The following is a 16949-nucleotide window of genomic DNA, read 5'->3' on the forward strand; positions in this document are numbered from 1 at the left end:
ATGAATCGCTGCCTAAGGCAGGAATGTAGGCTAAATCGCGCCTTGAAGCTTGTCTCGTATCAGACGTGACTCACTGACTTGGACTGCGCGGGGCGTGGTCTGAACAGCGCATGCATAAGGCGAAATCTCATATTGATTAAAAGCTTGTTGCGAGTCCGTCATCCGGGAGATATTTTCGGCCCGTATGCAAATGGCAGACGTTCCATCCAGCTTCGGTACCCCCGAGGCGCTCAGTCCCCTCATATGCCGCACAGAAAGTGACCCCCGCCCTGTAGTGGTGATGACGTGTGGGATAGCAGGTATGCGACGCAGTCCAGTTTGATCTTATACTCTCGGAGGGGCTGTTTCTACAGAGATTTAAATATATTAACGTGGAACAGGGTCCGGCAAGTCATCAATATCCAAATGGATACAATCCAACCATCCATCTTTTCATCGTCTCTCTATCGATTCATATATCTACAGCCATCATGGCCTTTACGGAGTGGATTACCCGAAAGAAAAATATAACGACTATCAAGAAGAAGCTGCCGCTGCACTACGGAGTGAATTAGCTCAACTCGTTCAACAGGGATCCCGGGATGCCATCCTAGACTTTGCATTTGCATTCCAGGAAACTCGTGACGAGTGGAAAGATCTGATTGAAGAGTCCGGTGGTCGCTGGGTACTGGTTTATTTGGATGTTGATGCTGATGAATTAAGGCGACGAGTCAAGGCCAGGAATCAGTTGGCTGTTAAGGATGGGGATTCGGCGTTTTTGGTGACGGAGGAGATTTTGGAGAGTTTTATTGCTGGCTTTGAGAGGCCTGATGGAGAGGGTGAGGTTGTTTTACGTCTTAATGATTAATATGTCTGGTATCACTGCCAGACTGAGGTGTCTTTCTACAAGGCACTGAGCACTTAGATTATTGGTCTCGCGAGAGATATGTTTTCACCCTACTCATGAATACACGCAGCCTGTTTGTTTTGCGGAATGTACTTATCCTTTACTGGTTCAACTGACTACCTAATATGCCTTTGACTCGATTTTGATACATGCCTTGCCGAGGGACTGTTAGCTCTACGACTAGAGAATTAACATGATATCTTGGATGGCATGACTGCACGCATCCAGCCTTGAACCGGAGGCTCCACCTACGAGATGGGTAAGGGGATTCAAGATATGGATTTCCAATATTATGCATTACGTCTCTGTTTGTTAAGCGTACTGTGCCCGATTATATCGCAATCAAAAAGTTCATTGACAGCGCGCCGTCTCCGACTGGGCTACTTAAGAGACTAGGAATCAAATGTTTGATTCAATTCTCACAAGGAGATATATCCACTAGCCGGCATTGAACCAGGACAGATGGATTCCAGAAAAGTGGTATATTGCAACCTTGACAACCTTATTAAAGGGGCGAGAGACGCAAAATGCAAAGACCCTCGGGAAATGGAAGACAGACCACCAGCTAACTTTTCAATCGGCCCTTGTCCGTATTACAAAGAGTATCAATAAATATGGATGTCTTCAGTCTTTGAACGCTGACAAGTGTGCATCGGAGTTAACAGAATCTGAAATCAGATTGGTGATGGTGACACATGGCGAGGGGAGCTGTGGTGGCCGAAAGCTTCACAAAATCCCGAAAATAATCGGACGTGTTGGATTTTTCCAATCAACCACTCCCACAGTATAAATAGAATCATATATCCATTTGAAATAAAGTACAATCATTGACTTCAATCCATCAAATCTTACTACATACTCTATCATCATGTCATCGCCCCAAAACGTCACCTTTCTCTCCCGCAACTACAAACTTGCCGGTCACTTCTACCCTCCCGTGGCCGGCTCAACCGATCGTTCTGGCGCAGCCATTGTGATTGCCCACCCTTGGACATCCATTAAGGAACAATCACCAGCCAACTATGCCCACGTTCTGACCCAAGCCGGCTTCACCTGCCTGACCTACGATGCCGCTTACCAGGGCGAGTCGGAAGGCGAACCGCGAGACCTGGAAGATCCCTACCAGCGTGTCGAAGATATCAAATGTGCCGTGACCTACCTCATCAGTCGCAAGGATGTTGACTCCGAGAAGATCGGTGTTCTCGGTATTTGCGCATCGGGCGGCTATGCCCCCTTCGCAGCCCAAACAGATCTACGCATCAAGGCCTGCGCTGCCTCAGCCGCAGTCTGTGTCGGCACCATGGCTCGTCGTGGACTTGAAAAGGACAGTTCTAACATGGACGTCCTAAAGATGCAGCTCGAGGCTGCTGGAAAGGACCGCAACAGCGACGTGGGTGGCGAGAAGGTCCCTATCGTCCCTATGCTCCCCGAGAAGCCGGAAGATGCACCTGCAGACTTACCAGAGCCATTCAGAGACTTGATGAACTATTATCGTACCCCGCGTGCTTTCCATCCTCGTGCGACGAATACCAGTTTGCCTCGCGGCTGGGATCTTATGGGTAACTTTGATGCCTTTGCGCATAACGATATGATTAGCCCGCGACCTTTGCTTATGATCACTGGTACCAAGGCGGCTACTAAGTGGTATAGCGAGGATGGTGTGGAAAAGGCCAAGGAGCCTAAGGAGCTGTATGTTATCGATGGTCTAACTCATGCGGACCTTTATGACAAGGTTGATGAGGCTGGTGCGAAGTGTGTCGAGTTCTTCGGAAAGAGCCTGGTCTGAGTGTCTGTTTGCTCATGGAGAGGGCTTAATTGAGAATTATCAGAATATAGAGTAATTTAGTAAAATTAGTAAAATTATAAAATTTACTTATCCAACATGATTGTCAAGTAGATAGGAATGTTATTTCATTATCTTTGTTACTTTGATCAGTCCAGATTCCTCGGCTTTAGATGAGCCTCACGACATTTGATCACGTGGCAAGATGACATAAGCCGTCTCTAGCGCAGACACTAAAAATTCCTGCCGCACACGCTTCTCCGTTTCCTTTCTTCAACATATTCACGGTCTCCAACATACCCTTGTGCTTGGACTCAATTCCATCCGCAAATTTTAGAGAGAGACCCAGAGCGATTGAGGCTCGTTCTAATCCCGACGCCTGCCTTTTTGGAACGGTTCTGCCGTTCCCAGTCGAGGCGATTGGGTTCGCTTTTGAGCACACACCTTACCCCTCGGGGTTCAAGGGATTTGTTTCCCTATCTTGAGGAATCTTGAGGCATCTGGGCCTTTAGATATGTCAAGAGCTGGGATGGGATTCGTGGTTACATTGTTCCGACAAGGACATGTCATCACACCCATCCCGGCATGGATGCCAACTGGACCATTGTCTAGTTGGTTGCCTGCACCAAGTACTTCCTTGGAGCCTCGACCGTGGACTTGCGGAAATTAATGTCTTTTCCTTGCAATTGCGTGGTCGCTGCTACCAGAAGTACGCTGCTAGACAAGACAACCCTTGCCAGCAACTACTAACAGACTAGGACAACCCCAGCCCCGCCGCGTAGAACACACATTATGCACTTCATACCACTCCCCCATTCTCCACCTGGCACTTTCGAAGTCTCGTCTCCTTCAGCTCTCCATGATATTCGAGGTCAAATTTGTGCCGATAGTGAGCTTTCACAGTTTGACAAAATGTCTTTCTGGAAACTCCCTCGTGTTGCGTCCGCCCCTCTCATATGGGGCTGTGCGTGTCAAAGTAGGGAGATACATTCCTTGCCATATCGGAAGATGTGTTTCAGTCGATCATCGCCTCGTGATGGGACGCGGTTAGACCGGCACACGTCGTCGTCTGCGTGTCTGATTCCGAGTGTTGTGGAATGTGGACGATATGAGGATCTACACCTTGCTTGGTCCTGGTTGCCTGCTTAGTACACTAAGATATATTTTCAGTCACAATCTTTTGTTCAATGTTCAGTCTAAGATCCGTGGCATACTTGTAGATTTCTAGGAGAGTCCTACTTGGGGTTCTGTAGCCTTATTCACGTATCTTTTGTAGCAGTCGTAATTTTGTTCCACTCTCGGATCTCACCCCATTCATGATTCGAATATAGAAGTTACTGGAACCCGGACAATATTCCTTTAAAATCCCGTGGAATGCACAGGGCCCACTGCTAATTTCTTCGAGACCTCGCAAGTGGTCTGCTCCTTGGTCCCTGTAGGGCATGACTGGATGAAATCCATCCCTTGTTTCAAATCACTGTTGATGTTAGTTTTCCGAGTGTCTTTCTTGAACTACAACTGGATTAAATGGCTATCTTCGCATCCAATAAGCTGCCATCTCATGTACTTCAAGTAACGCGGGCGGTACATGTGCAATGAGAGCGCCAGCTTCTGTTTATATGTACACATCGGAGCTAGAATACCACGCTCGGAGTAATAGTACACCCTGGGGGGTTGGTCATCCCACCAAGGTCTTTCACCCTGTCTTCCATACTACGCTCCATTCTTGCCCTGTAGGAGGCGAAAGAAAGCAGGGGCTTGGATATAAATCTCGCATAATTTCCCTCTTGGCTCCCCTCCCTCATCCCATCTGCCTTCTTCTTGACAGTATACACTTATTTACAATCCTTTCAACAATATTCATTTGTTTACCTTATTCGACGTATATTTCTCACACACATTATCCTAAACACAATCAAAATGGCCCGCTTCAACCTCTCTTTCTTCGCCGTCTTCCTTGTCCTGGCAGCATTCGCCATGTCAATGCCCACCAAGCGCGATCAAAGCCAGGGCCTGGGACTTGACACTGCCCTCTCAGATTTGCAGGTTAGTGCTCAAAATCATTTACTCACTAATTGTGCATACTAATACAAGTTATACCAGGGTGCGGCCAAGTTCATGGAAGGCTTGAATAACAAGGACACCAACGACCAGAACAACCAAGCTCAGAATGACCAGGCCCCGAAGCAGGACACTACCACGGCGGACAAGAAGGTCGAGGAGGAGCAGCCAGTTGCCGATACTACTGCTGCCACTCCCACCGAGAAGGGCCTTTACTCTGGTAACTTCAAGACGCCTACCGCTACGCCCACTTCCCACCCTACCTCCCAGCCTAACGCGCTGGGCAAAATCCCCGTTCTTGGTGGTCTCCTCGGTGGTACCGGCGGTCTCCTGTAAATTATTAGAAGGTTTTTGGTGAGAGATAGACGAGATGAAGACTGGGGAAGGTTAGATGCAGGATACTTTGGTAGCTGGACGTTCACTGGAGAGGGCAATTATTATTTCAATATGTACCTTTTATCCATGTTCATGGAAAATCCGTCTGATTAATGAAAATGTTAGAAAGTCGAACGTAAAGCAGAATCCCTTATTTCATGATCATGTCATATTAGATTGCTATGCTGGGTCATATCAATAGCATGGGTAATGCTTTAGGTAAGTGCATTCACTATGCTTTCTTTCAGTGCTCGGAAGCTCTGATATCTTCGCAGCTTAAGGGGGTCTTGACAGGACTACCAATATCAGCTTTTCGGCTGGCTCGCTTGCTGCTGCCCTTGGTACAATCCAGTATAGTACCCTGCAAAGTACCAAGACATCATGAGATTTCTTAGATTTTCATCTTGGACTAGAATCAGTCAGTCTAGTCATTTGGAAGCATCAGAATGGGAAGGGCTTACTATGAGGAAGCACTGCGCTAGGCATAGGCATAACTCCTGCGGGAAAGGTTGGGCCTGGGACGGTGGTAGCACCACTCCCTTCGAAAGCTGGAGGCTTTGTTTGAGCAAAGGATTCCCTGGCCTGAAGAAGAGTCAGTAATCAAGCAATTAAAAACGAACCTTCATGAGATACATGCATACCTGAGTGGAATTCGCAGCTGTTTGGTCGACAGCCTCTCCCATCGCAGCCTCCATAGCATCGTGCTCAGCAATCATATTTCCTCCATCACGATCATTGACTTGTTCATCAAGACCTGCTGCTTCAGCCTCTCTCAGAACATCCTCAATATTCTCCCCCTTGGCATGTATGCTGTGATAGAGCTGTCATCAACAAGGTCAGTCAGATAACGGTCACGTGAGTGTGATCGGTTGGCATACCTTGTACTCCTCAACCGCATCATCCCAGGACTGCACTAGAGCAGAGTCATCCCAGATCTCCTCGTGAGTCAGGGACTGATCATGTTTAGGCTTCCCCATGGCCGCCCATAAGCCTCTCAAGGCGGAGGTGGAATAAGGTCAGGGCTGGTTGGTTGTTCGGCGGACTGTGGAGACTCACCGCCTTGGATGCAGGTCAGCGAAAAAAAAAAGTTTCCCGCAATGATCGTGCAACCACCAGACTTCAATTCACGTCAACTAGACTAAAAATGGCTCCTGATAAGAAGGGAAGCAAGCGCAAGGGTATGTTAAGTCTGGAGAATCTTTTGAAATTGGCCACGAAGATCCTAACCCCGATTTAGCCGCTCCTGTTGCCAGCGATTCTCCCGCGAAAAAAACCAAGAAGGTCGAGGCCAAAGCCGCCAAGGTCGCCGAAGATGCCGCCCCCAAGTCCATTCTGAAGAAGAAGGAGAACGGTGCTGCTAAGGCTAAGGAGACCAAGTCTACTGCGAAGGCCAATGGTGCCCCCGCTCGTGAGGTTAAGCCCCGCAAGCGTGCTGCCGATTTCCTCAGCGATGAGGAGACTGAGAAGCCTGCTCCTGCTGCTGCGAAGAAGCCCGTCAACAAGAAGACCAAGAAGGATGAGACCGTCTCTGCACAGCCTGCGAAGAAGTCTGCCGCCGCCAAAGTCGCCAAGCCCGCACCGAAGCCCAAGAAGGTAGAGCAGGTGCCAGAGGAGTCTGACGACGAGGAGTTCCAGATTGACGCTTCCGAGTCTGAGGAGAGCGAAGAAGAGATTGATGACGCTGAGGATGACCAGACTGCCGCCCTCATCAAGGGCTTTGAGAGCAGCGGTGACGAAGACGAGTCCGGTGACGAGGGCTACAACTCCAAAATGCCAATCCCCAAGATTCCCGATACCAAGAAGGCAGAGAAGAAGATGAAGAAGTTGCAACAGGGTGATTCCAAGGACGAGCCTGGTACTGTCTACGTTGGGTGAGTTTCTGCCCAGTCTAATAATGTCTTGCTTCGTTTTGATCACACATGCTAATACCCTCGCTCTCCAGACGCATCCCTCACGGTTTCTACGAGCACCAAATGCGCGCCTACTTCTCCCAGTTCGGCGAGATCACCAAGCTCCGCCTCTCCCGTAACCGCCTGACCGGCCGCTCCAAGCACTACGCCTTCATTGAATTCGCCTCCATCACCGTTGCCAAGATTGTCGCCGAGACCATGGACAACTACCTGATGTACAGCCACATCCTCAAGTGCAAGTTCGTTCCCGCGGAGCAGCTGCACCCTGAGGTCTGGAAGGGCGCCAACCGCCGTTTCAAGCGTACCCCCTGGAACCAGATTGAGCGCAAGCGCCTGTTGAAGGGCAAGACCCGTGACCAGTGGTCGAAGCGCATCGAGGATGAGCAGCGCAAGCGTCAGGCTAAGGCTGACAAGCTGAAGGCTTTTGGCTATGAGATTGAGCTGCCTCAGCTCAAGGCCGTCGAGGATGTGCCCATCCAGGTCCCCGAGGCGGAGGAGCCCAAGGCTGTTGAGGCTACTGCTACCGAGGAGGCCGTCGAGGAGCCCGTGAAGGCTATCGAAGCCCCCGCTACCACTGATGATACCCCTAAGAAGACCGCCAAGAAGGGCAAGAAGACGGAGCAGGACACTCCCAAGCAGGAGGTTGCCGCAGAGTCCCCGGCAGCCAAGTCCCCTGCTACCAAGACCAAGAAGACGGCTAAGAAGACCGGCAAGTCCAAGGCCAAGGCGTAATGGGTGTACAAAATTGTTTTAGGTGTTTGTTTCTTTCTGTCCATAGCCATGTCATGCATTATTTTGAACTATGAGTAACTTCAACCCGTGTGCTGAAAACAAAACTTAGACATTATAATCCATGAGATCTTCGTAAAGAGAGACTGGCCTTACAACCAAAGCCTTGTAAAGATAATCATCATCGTAGATTGGAGAACCTCTGTAAATATCGGCCAGGGCAACTATCTCATCACATGACCCACCTCGTCCCAACACGACCTAGCTCCATAGTCACATGACCACTCACCTCATCACATTTAAAAAAAGACCCACGACAAAATTTTTTCCCCTTCCTCTTTCCCTCCAACTCCTCGCTCAAAGAATCGCATTCAAAGCTCACACACAAAGAAGATTCTTCTTCTTTCACGCACTCGCTTTGGGAGAAAGTCCCCGGACACCCTGCGCTCTTTCCAGAGTTCTTCAAGCCAGGCAATGCGGAAACGCGCCGCCATAGAAGCAATTCGATAGTGGCTTACGCCCTATTCCCACCGGTTCTTGTGCTCGCCGTCCGACAGTGTCCCACTGGTTACAATGGGGCGTGCGGCCTGGGGCTGGAGGGGAGAAGGGGGGACTTCGGTCTTCTCTTGTATTGGGTTGCCTTTCGTCGTGGTTCGATAGTCATGCGATTGCCCCCTTGTTCCTCGTGGACGGGGGGTAACTCAATGGGGCTCATTCTTGAGGCGAGGAGTTCCTGTTCTTTTTTCTCTTTCTTCTTTTCGAGTCTGTAGCTTATGGCAAAGCGGTGATGGACTGGGCCTTTGTTGCCTTTGTCCTTGCAGAAGCCCTGTCGAAGGGGCCGGACTTTTTTCAGAAAGATTTTTTTGAGACGATTGTCTCTTGCTATGAGCTCATGTTCGCGTGATGATATACCAATCATAGAGTCAAGCCCCGAGATCCCCTAGCTACGGCAGGGGGTCCTTGACGAGAAACGATTTTTCATATATCTGATGAATATCTTGACTGCTCTTTCGGTCAGGACAGTGCTGGTGCCAAGTGTCATGGCGTTCCTTGAGTGCCTACAAAATTGAATTCGAGCTCTCTCGGATCCAAGAGATTCGGACGAGTCTTGCCTACAGTCTCATCCGGGGTTCTTGGGTCCTGAAAGTGCCCGAATTTGCTTTTTGTGGGCTCCCTCGAGCTATGTCATGTCCCTTGGCCAAGCTAGTTGAGTTGCAGCCAGCTCTCGACTGGGTTGTTTTGTACTTGACCATCCATAGCCATTGGGGGATTAGCCTTGACCAATATGAAAGTAATGGCCGACACTGATCAAACCACGTACTTGTTGCTTGCTTCTCTGTAAACTCTTTTTCCTGTCCCTCGACCTCGTGTATTCAAAACGTCTTTAAATGTGTAGCCTGGTAGTTTTGTACAATCTGCCTTGGCGCGCTGAAGACTGTATCCTTATAAAGGATCTCTAGGTACGCTGCATCCTATGCCCTGCTGTCTAAGGATTTGAAGTCCATTGGGTGACTACACATCTGCCTATCTTAACGACATGGAACAAGTTCCCATGATGCGGTGTGGCAATTCAGGGCAGGCATAATTCCGAGTCAACAGCGAGACCCTTAGCTTTCAATAATATAGCTGGTTTGTACTTTTGTCTTCGGCTACGCACCCACTCCTTGGGTTGCTCTTTCTCGTCAAGATGAGCCCGTCATAAACATGAATAATGACTTAGTTAGAACAATGGAATGCACCTCAGACTTGAATGGAAATCAATGCAATGGCTATGCGATACTCATTATACCCGGAACTCGACGCCCCATTTTATAATACAAGACACCCAGCCCCTCATAGAACATTCATATCACAACGTCCATACCCATTATATAACGGACATGGTTGTATTATCATTTCCCTTTGATTTCATCACTGAGCCTTCTTCGACTCAACACCCACCGGCACAGCCTCCTTCTTGCTAACAAGCTGCACAAGCAACGCCCCAATAATCTCCCCTAGGAACGCAACAGCCGTCGCGCACACGTTATTCCATACCTGAACGCTGACGGAACCCAGTGGCGCGCGCGGGAACGACAATACCCACTCCACGTAGTACGGGAACCAGCCAGCCGGCAGGGCGAAGACGGGGGTCTTGGAGTACCAGAATTGCAGGAAGATCTTGAGGCCGTTTGTACTGAGCCATCGGGCGCTTTTGACGCTCCAGTCGAAAGAGGTTTTTTGGGCGGAGATGGTTTTGTCTGTGGGGAGGGGGTGGGGTGTTAGAAGGAGGTTCAATCGTAGGTTATAGTGTCCGCATCTTGGCTGGAGATATTTATGTTCTGAGATGTTGGTTGTAGGACACAGGATACGTACTCATCGCCTCGTATTCCTCCAGACTTTTGTCATGTCTCCGGCGCAGCTTGGCCCACTTTGCGAACTCGTCTTGCGAGCTGGTACTGTTCATTTCGCGCTTGAGCTGGACGACTTCGCGCTTCATGCGTTGTGATTCGCGGGCATTCCGGGATGTCGATGTGGGCATTTTTAGATAGAGGTGCCATAGCTAGATAGAGAGTGAAGCGTGTCAGCTTGGAGATTGTGCTTGCGACGTGATGGCTCGTCCAAGGGGTGTAAATCTAGACTTAGAGCTGGATCGGAGAGCAACATACCAGGCTGTCAATTGTAGAAGCGCCAATCGTGTTGACTAGGTAGATTGCAATGTGCACAAACAAGATCGTGAGCACGAGGGATAGCATGATGGCGGGGGTGGTTGGCCGGTAGGCCCGGGGTGTATCCGAGTCTGGCGCGAAGGTCAAGGCAAAGTCGTGGGAATGTGACTCCCGGATATATTCGCGATTTGAAAGCTGTGCTGGTGCAGCTAAAGAGCACTTGTCGTCGAGGTTTGTGGAGGTTGAAGGTTTCGGGATGGGAAAAATGACGTGCGGAGGGCGATCTGGCTGGAATTCGGAGTTTCGCTGCTGCTTTCCGCCTCCACTTTAGTCCTTTGCACTATGGGACATACTCTCCACAAAAGCATATTTCGTGAAAGGATAACACGGCAAAGAAGTTACGTTAGGATACATGATTTGGATTTAATCTACGCTACTTCCATTTCATACCTTATTATCCATGACGACCCCCGAAGATGCATTCCAACAGCTCGCCAGCGTCTTCGCTTCTCGAGGTGATGATATCCTCGAGATCGAGATCATCCCGCCGAGTCTAGGCTCCCCATTTCTCCAGGATGGGTGTTTCATCGGAACCACCAAGAAGACTCTGGTGCAAGCTTATACGGTCGCACGACAACTCTTCTTTAAAAAGCTCATGTCCATGACGGATGATGAGCTGCTCGCCAATCTCCTGAACGAGAACCAAAGCACTGACATCGTGTCAGATCTTGTTATCACTGAGATCATGCTGCTCTTCGACTGCGAGCATTTAACAGCGTGTAACTGGCGTAAGCGCCGATTGATGGCCGCCCTTGCGCGGTGTCAGGGTGCTCCAGATCGACACTCCCAGCTGCTTCGGGTCTTGAGGAGGGAGCTTACGTTGTTGCAGAGCTATCAATGCTCACCGCTGCATCGACATACGAAGTCACCCACCTTGTGGTCACATCGACTATGGGTGCTGAAGCAGCTCCTCAAACTCGAAGAGCAAAGCCCAGAAGCTCTGCTGGACCTTGAGCGCCATGAGCTGGCCGTCGTCCTCCGCGCCGCAGAGCTCCACCCAAAGAACTACTATGCTTTCACCTATATGCGCCAGCTTCACGCTCTCCTCGCAGGAATCCCTGTCGAGCCCAAGGATGCTTCAAGCTGGGCAGGCTTATTAGCGAAGACGCTGGTCAATCCCGTGCTAGACTGGTGTCTTGCCAATCCACGCGATATCTCCGGCTGGGCTTTTGGGATCTATTTGCTCAATCATGTCCCGGACCAACAGCTCCGAGCTGACGCTGTTGGTAGGGTGCTTCGTTTTGCGCGAGACGTGGGATGGGAAGGGGAGAGTTTGTGGACATTTATTGACCTGACGGTGCGCCAATTTGATCTCGAGGAGGTGGTGGATGAAGTATTCATCCACGATCAAGGGAGGCGAGACCCTGCGTCTACCACAGAATCCCAAATCTCTCCAACGAAGTAGCCATGGCGAGCACAGCTGGCCAGGGCGAAAGGCTATTGGGCTGTATATGGATTTAGCCATGATACATAGTAGTACTTGATAGTACTATATAGCAAATTACTTCCTCTCCCCTCTTCTTGTTCTCCCTCCTCCCACCATCAATAAATGATGTATGGCATACCCAGGAATCCTAAGAACGGACTCGTTGATTTTTCATTAGGACATAGTTTTACCAAGAACACAAAGCAGGAAAATATAGAATAAACGCCGTAGTGACAACTGAAAACGCCTCGCTAGACACCGGCCCCCGACAGAAACATTGCGGGGGGATTTTTAAAAGGCCGGTGGGTATGATCTATGTACTTATTTCCTTCCAAATAGAGCGTCATCACCCTCGTAGGCATTGCAATTTGCGCTGGCACTCTCCAAAGAGTGGCCATCGCGCAATTTGCCCTCGCCCTCAGCCCCGCCACCTTGCCAAGTGTATCCGAGTCCAACAGGATTGACGAGACGAATCGGGGACGGGACGGGAGAGAAGAGGGGCGACGAGGGTATCGGACATTAAGGGAGGAAGATGTGTATTACTTCTTTTTCCCTCCTGCGGCTTCGGCGGCTCGTTTTTCATCGGCTGTGCAAGAAGGGTAACGAGTCAGTTTGAGTCCGCGCACGAACGACGAGGTAGATGGCACATACCCTTCTTCTGCTTCTCGCGCATGATAGCAGCAGCATCCTCCTTGGCCTTTTGGAACTGAGTTCCAGACATGTTGTTCTTAGTTTTCTATATAGAAAACAGGATCCTGTCAGCGACTGTCGCATTCGCAGTAAAGAGCGATCGCGGTACAACTTACCGAGGCGGCCGCCTTCTTCTGGGCCTTGGCCCGATCAGTGTCGCGCTGGTTACCACGGGTCATGGTGGGAATTTAGAATAGAGCTGGATAGTAATTTGACAAAGGAAAAGCGCGAACGAGAGAGAGGTGGGTAGGCGCAAAGTCGCACGGATTGGTTTAAGATAACTAGGAAGTGGAAAGAAAAAAGTAGAAGAGAGGGGCGGGGCGCTTTCCCCGGCGTTAAAACCGCGCGGTTTCGGCGAATCAGGGCGAGTCTTTGGGTTTCTGGCCATTTCTTGTATTTGTTGGTCAACCATTTCAGCCTCATCTTGTGGACTCGAAGAAAAGCCGCTTATTGAAGACTAGTTGGATCTGAGATTGTGGATTTGACTTGTTGATGCTCGTTATTTGGAGTTGTGAGGAGTTTCTGCATGACTCCTGGGCGGTTGGCGTGCCGCCGTGATTGGGCGCGTAAATCAGCGCATGGTTTCGATGGGAGCGAACATTGGAGAACTGTGTATTTTCGCATAGATCGAAATCTCATGAGGGTATTTAGACTGAGAATTCTGGGACACAACTAACGATGTTTTGGGCTACCACTGTCCGACGAGATAGAGATATCAATGATTACCACTTGCCGGCATTTCATACTTTGATTGTATACTTGCCGAGTGCAACGCTCGGCCAATCGACTAAGCGCCTATCCAAGGGGCTACTTTGAGACTAGTTTCATGATCTCGACAACCGAAGCCTCCCAGCCTATCCCTTGGAGACCCTGAAGAACAGCCCAGAATCGAAGCCATCTCAAACTCGACTCAGGCAGAGATCCCCCTGGTCCAAATGGGTTTAGCCAGCAGCCCCATTTGGATGCCTGCCAATGAAATTCCTAAAGATTGCTTTGAAACGATCTCTACCTGACGTTTTGCTATCATGTTTGCCTCCTCATCTTTCCTTGGGCTTGACTATTCTAGTAGTTTGGTTGCTGTAGTTCGCTGCCTTAAAATACCCCAAACAAACTATCTTACCTTGCCTTTGTCCTGTTTCTTTGTCAGGCTTCTAATTCTGGTATCTTCCCCTTTCAGTCACCTTCCATTGTTTCAGATTCGGCTATTCATAGGCTGATTGTCTCGTTGCAGACTGTTCGGCGCCTGTAGACCGTGCGGGACGGAATGAATGAATAGAACCGAGATGAATCACCCAACTCTCCTTATTACTCGGTCTATTTCTGCAAGCTCTTTCTTTCTTCTCGTCTTTTCTCTTCGTTTCTCGAGTTGATCTCGCATTGTCTATTGTTTCTTTCTTTCCGGGACTCGGTTTCCTGCTGGCCAGTGACTTCCTTCCCGTCCCTTTTTAATTGCCTCCAGCCCAACTGGCAGTCTTGTCTTGCCCAACAACGCAACGCAGACATATCAACATCCTCAGCATAAACTACTTAACCCATTTTGCGGGTTATCTCTTGACTTTACACCTCTTACTCTCCCTGCGTTGCATCCTTCGCATCCGAAAAAGTCATGATGTCGAAGCTCAAGGAGTCCTTGGCTGGTCCAGGGTACGTGATACTCAACACCATCCGCGCGCTCAACATCATCGTCTTCCTCGATATCATTGCCGCCTGTGCAGTCATGTTGGTCAAGATCAACATGTACAACGGGTTCTTCTTTTTCCAAGCCGTCACCCATGCAGTCATGGCCCTCATCAGCAGTAAGTACCCAGCGATACACCCCTCTCCTCTCATACCAAGACCATTGAATAATTACTAACAACAGTCTGACAGTCGGCCTCATCATTTCCGAACTCCCCTTCTTCCGGGGGTTCTTCAATCGGCAGTATCCCATGTTCGGCGAAGAGGCCGGCTTCTACGCTTTGGCAGGCATCATGATGATTCTCGGCGTCTCCATACTGGGCAACCTGAACAGTAAGGCCATGAGCCAGGACAACCTCGGCCTGGCATTCTGGAGAATCATCATTTCAGCCGGTATCCTCGCCATGGTTGTTAGCCTCGTGAACGTCCTAGCTGTAAGTCACATCCCCAATTCTTCTCCCCTCCACAAAGACATATACTAATCGTGTATAGACCCTCATCTTCACCAATCACACGCAGGGCCTCAGCGCCCGCCACGTCCGGCAATACGGGGCTGTCGCCCCGCAAAAGGTGGTGAGTCGGGCCAGCAGTAACCGCTCCTTTCAAGCCAGTCTGAATATGAAGCGTGAAGACGACTCGCTCCCAAGCTACACCCCGCAGTCAGCCACCAAACGCTTCACCAAGCGTCTGACTGGGAGATTCCCCATCAAGATCTCCAATCCGATGAATCCCACCAACAATGGCACTAGCCTGAATGCACCACCAGTTAACGATGCCGCGTCTTCTCGGTACTCGCGTGATTCGGCGGGCATTGCTATGCCGGACCCGGCGCGTCATCCTATGTATCACAATGGTGGATCGAATATGGTTTGAGGGATAAAGTTGGGCATGGGGATGGCGTTCTTGGAGATTTGCATGAGTGGGTGTTGGATTCTTTAATCTGGGTTTGCTTATTCTTTCGTTTCTTTGGATTCGAATTTCATTGTATTGATTAGCCGGCGCTTTGATTATGATAAATGAGACCCATGATTGTGAGTTTAGTCAGTTGGAATAGTGTGGGAAATGTAGTATAGGATCGTAGACGAGTAACAGTAATAGTAACAAGTGATGCTAATGTAGCAGATATAATTTAGTCATGGCGTGGAGAGACATCAGCACAGTAAAGACTGTTTAGAACAAAGCGGGGAGTATACAACGCGCTCTCTGCCGCCCCAAAGTCGACCGCTTTTGGCCCCAAGTGCAAGCTGGCCTGGTCACTTCTTCCCATCACTCTCGCCTCACACCTCATCCTCTCATCTACAGTCCTTCGATGAGATAGAGGTCCTCTTCTTGCTGGCTTCGAACATGGCTGGCATCGGGATCTCTTGGGGGACGTAAGTACTTTCCCCAGTCCAGCACCTCCGAATCACTACTCCGCATTCTTCTCCGATACACTCTATCTAACAATCCTCACAGCGTCAAGTCTCTTCTCATCTTCTTCGGTCCCGTCCTCCTCCCTCGTTTGATCACAGCCTATCGCAGTCTCCGCGTATCAATCGCAAGCCGACCTCCTCCGCGCCCAATCCCGGCCGGCGCCAATCGCGCATTGAACCTCTTCTTCGCCAGCATCGCCCTCTTCCTCGTCCTCAGCCTCCCATTTAACCCTCACGCCCCTGAACCCAATATCTTCTCCCTTACCCGGTCACGAATCAACACTCCTATCGATGTGGTCTTTCACCGTCTATCGCGCCTCCGGCCTGACAGCGTCTTGACGGACGCTGACGTGCGGCTACGCGAGAAACTCACCTCCCTCGGAGCCCGCAAGGTTTACCTGACCTTCGGCGCAGATGCCTTGGTCTCATGCCAATACTGCTCCTTTGAGGACCTCAACACCTACCTACTCTACTACCTCCCGTTCCACATCCTCCTACCACACGTGGTACACCTCTTGATCCTAGGTGTGGCCACGTCTGCCCCCTTCGCAGGCCGCGAAGCCGCCCGCTGGCGTACCAAGTTCACACTCGCCGGCCTGGCGCTGGCAGCACTGGACATCTGGATTGTGGTACGGTACGATGCAATCACTTCGGCTTCCCCCGCCGTGCGGGCGGGCCAAGTACCCCCCATCGGCCTCTACAACCTAATTTCCCTCCTCCGGCCACTGGCATTTACCGTGTGTGACGCGGTCTGTGCAATCGTCATCTACCTCTCCTCCACCAACCGCTTCTTCTTCAAGCCCCCCTCGCAAGCGGATCAATTAGACCAGGCGGTGTCCGCCGCGCTGACCATGCTGACGGGCGCTAACAACAAGCTCCATGCGGCGAGTGTGACCCGCAATGCGGTCGTCCGGGATAAGGCGCTAAAGACGCGCGATGATGTCTACTGGCAGGCGATGGTGGCGGTCGAGAACCCCACTCGAGGCTCCGGAGGAGCCGAGCAGATTGAGGGTGTGGAGCGGGTGGACGTGGTCAATAATATTTGGGAAGAGGAGGAAGTGGCTCGGGCCATGTCGAGAGCGATGGCTGGACAGGGAGGAGTTGATTTGGCGCAATTGGGAATGAATGCGAATGAGTTTGTGCGCGGTGTTACGGAGGGTTTGGATTAGTAGTACGGAGTATAAACAGTACATACTATGGGGAGTATAGTGGGACATTTTGATACTATTTTTGTGCATATCTGCCGGGCATGGCTAGAAGTATGAAGTAGATTGGCTAGAGTTGTCCTCGAC

The 16949-nt window shown here is 50.3% G+C and overlaps 9 protein-coding genes across 9 annotated transcripts; 6 read left to right on the top strand and 3 right to left on the bottom strand.

Moving 5' to 3' along the window:
- Positions 1-190: 190 nt before the first annotated feature.
- N7496_008411 (P-loop nucleotide/nucleoside kinase family protein) lies at positions 191-847 on the top strand (the record flags this gene model as incomplete). The annotated part of the gene is made up of 2 exons (XM_056701330.1): positions 191-299; positions 381-847. 2 exons carry the CDS (start codon positions 191-193, stop codon positions 845-847), a joined length of 576 nt encoding a protein of 191 aa, XP_056553393.1.
- A 907-nt stretch (positions 848-1754) lies between these two features.
- On the top strand, positions 1755-2672 carry N7496_008412 (alpha/beta hydrolase; the record flags this gene model as incomplete). Its single annotated transcript, XM_056701331.1, has 1 exon — positions 1755-2672. One exon carries the CDS (start codon positions 1755-1757, stop codon positions 2670-2672), a length of 918 nt encoding a protein of 305 aa, XP_056553394.1.
- Positions 2673-4589: 1917 nt separating this feature from the next.
- Positions 4590-5066, top strand: N7496_008413 (uncharacterized protein; the record flags this gene model as incomplete). The annotated part of the gene is made up of 2 exons (XM_056701332.1): positions 4590-4715; positions 4773-5066. The coding sequence occupies 2 exons, from the start codon at positions 4590-4592 to the stop codon at positions 5064-5066; spliced, it is 420 nt and encodes a 139-aa protein (XP_056553395.1).
- Positions 5067-5410: 344 nt separating this feature from the next.
- On the bottom strand, positions 5411-6082 carry N7496_008414 (uncharacterized protein; the record flags this gene model as incomplete). Its single annotated transcript, XM_056701333.1, has 4 exons — positions 5411-5514; positions 5567-5687; positions 5747-5926; positions 5984-6082. The coding sequence occupies 4 exons, from the start codon at positions 6080-6082 to the stop codon at positions 5411-5413; spliced, it is 504 nt and encodes a 167-aa protein (XP_056553396.1).
- Positions 6083-6249: 167 nt separating this feature from the next.
- Positions 6250-7747, top strand: N7496_008415 (RNA-binding protein; the record flags this gene model as incomplete). Its single annotated transcript, XM_056701334.1, has 3 exons — positions 6250-6283; positions 6343-6976; positions 7048-7747. 3 exons carry the CDS (start codon positions 6250-6252, stop codon positions 7745-7747), a joined length of 1368 nt encoding a protein of 455 aa, XP_056553397.1.
- Positions 7748-9655: 1908 nt separating this feature from the next.
- N7496_008416 (guided entry of tail-anchored proteins factor 1) lies at positions 9656-10479 on the bottom strand (the record flags this gene model as incomplete). Its single annotated transcript, XM_056701335.1, has 3 exons — positions 9656-9984; positions 10100-10286; positions 10393-10479. 3 exons carry the CDS (start codon positions 10477-10479, stop codon positions 9656-9658), a joined length of 603 nt encoding a protein of 200 aa, XP_056553398.1.
- A 373-nt stretch (positions 10480-10852) lies between these two features.
- On the top strand, positions 10853-11857 carry N7496_008417 (uncharacterized protein; the record flags this gene model as incomplete). Its single annotated transcript, XM_056701336.1, has 1 exon — positions 10853-11857. One exon carries the CDS (start codon positions 10853-10855, stop codon positions 11855-11857), a length of 1005 nt encoding a protein of 334 aa, XP_056553399.1.
- A 560-nt stretch (positions 11858-12417) lies between these two features.
- Positions 12418-12747, bottom strand: N7496_008418 (4F5 domain protein; the record flags this gene model as incomplete). Its single annotated transcript, XM_056701337.1, has 3 exons — positions 12418-12464; positions 12530-12614; positions 12685-12747. 3 exons carry the CDS (start codon positions 12745-12747, stop codon positions 12418-12420), a joined length of 195 nt encoding a protein of 64 aa, XP_056553400.1.
- A 1427-nt stretch (positions 12748-14174) lies between these two features.
- N7496_008419 (uncharacterized protein) lies at positions 14175-16826 on the top strand (the record flags this gene model as incomplete). Its single annotated transcript, XM_056701338.1, has 5 exons — positions 14175-14364; positions 14438-14679; positions 14738-15112; positions 15548-15618; positions 15701-16826. The coding sequence occupies 5 exons, from the start codon at positions 14175-14177 to the stop codon at positions 16824-16826; spliced, it is 2004 nt and encodes a 667-aa protein (XP_056553401.1).
- Between the last annotated feature and the right edge of the window lie 123 nt (positions 16827-16949).

The sequence above is a fragment of the Penicillium cataractarum genome, assembly GCF_028827025.1.
Source record: "Penicillium cataractarum strain IBT 29864 chromosome Unknown utg000007l, whole genome shotgun sequence".
Lineage (NCBI taxonomy): Eukaryota > Fungi > Ascomycota > Eurotiomycetes > Eurotiales > Aspergillaceae > Penicillium > Penicillium cataractarum.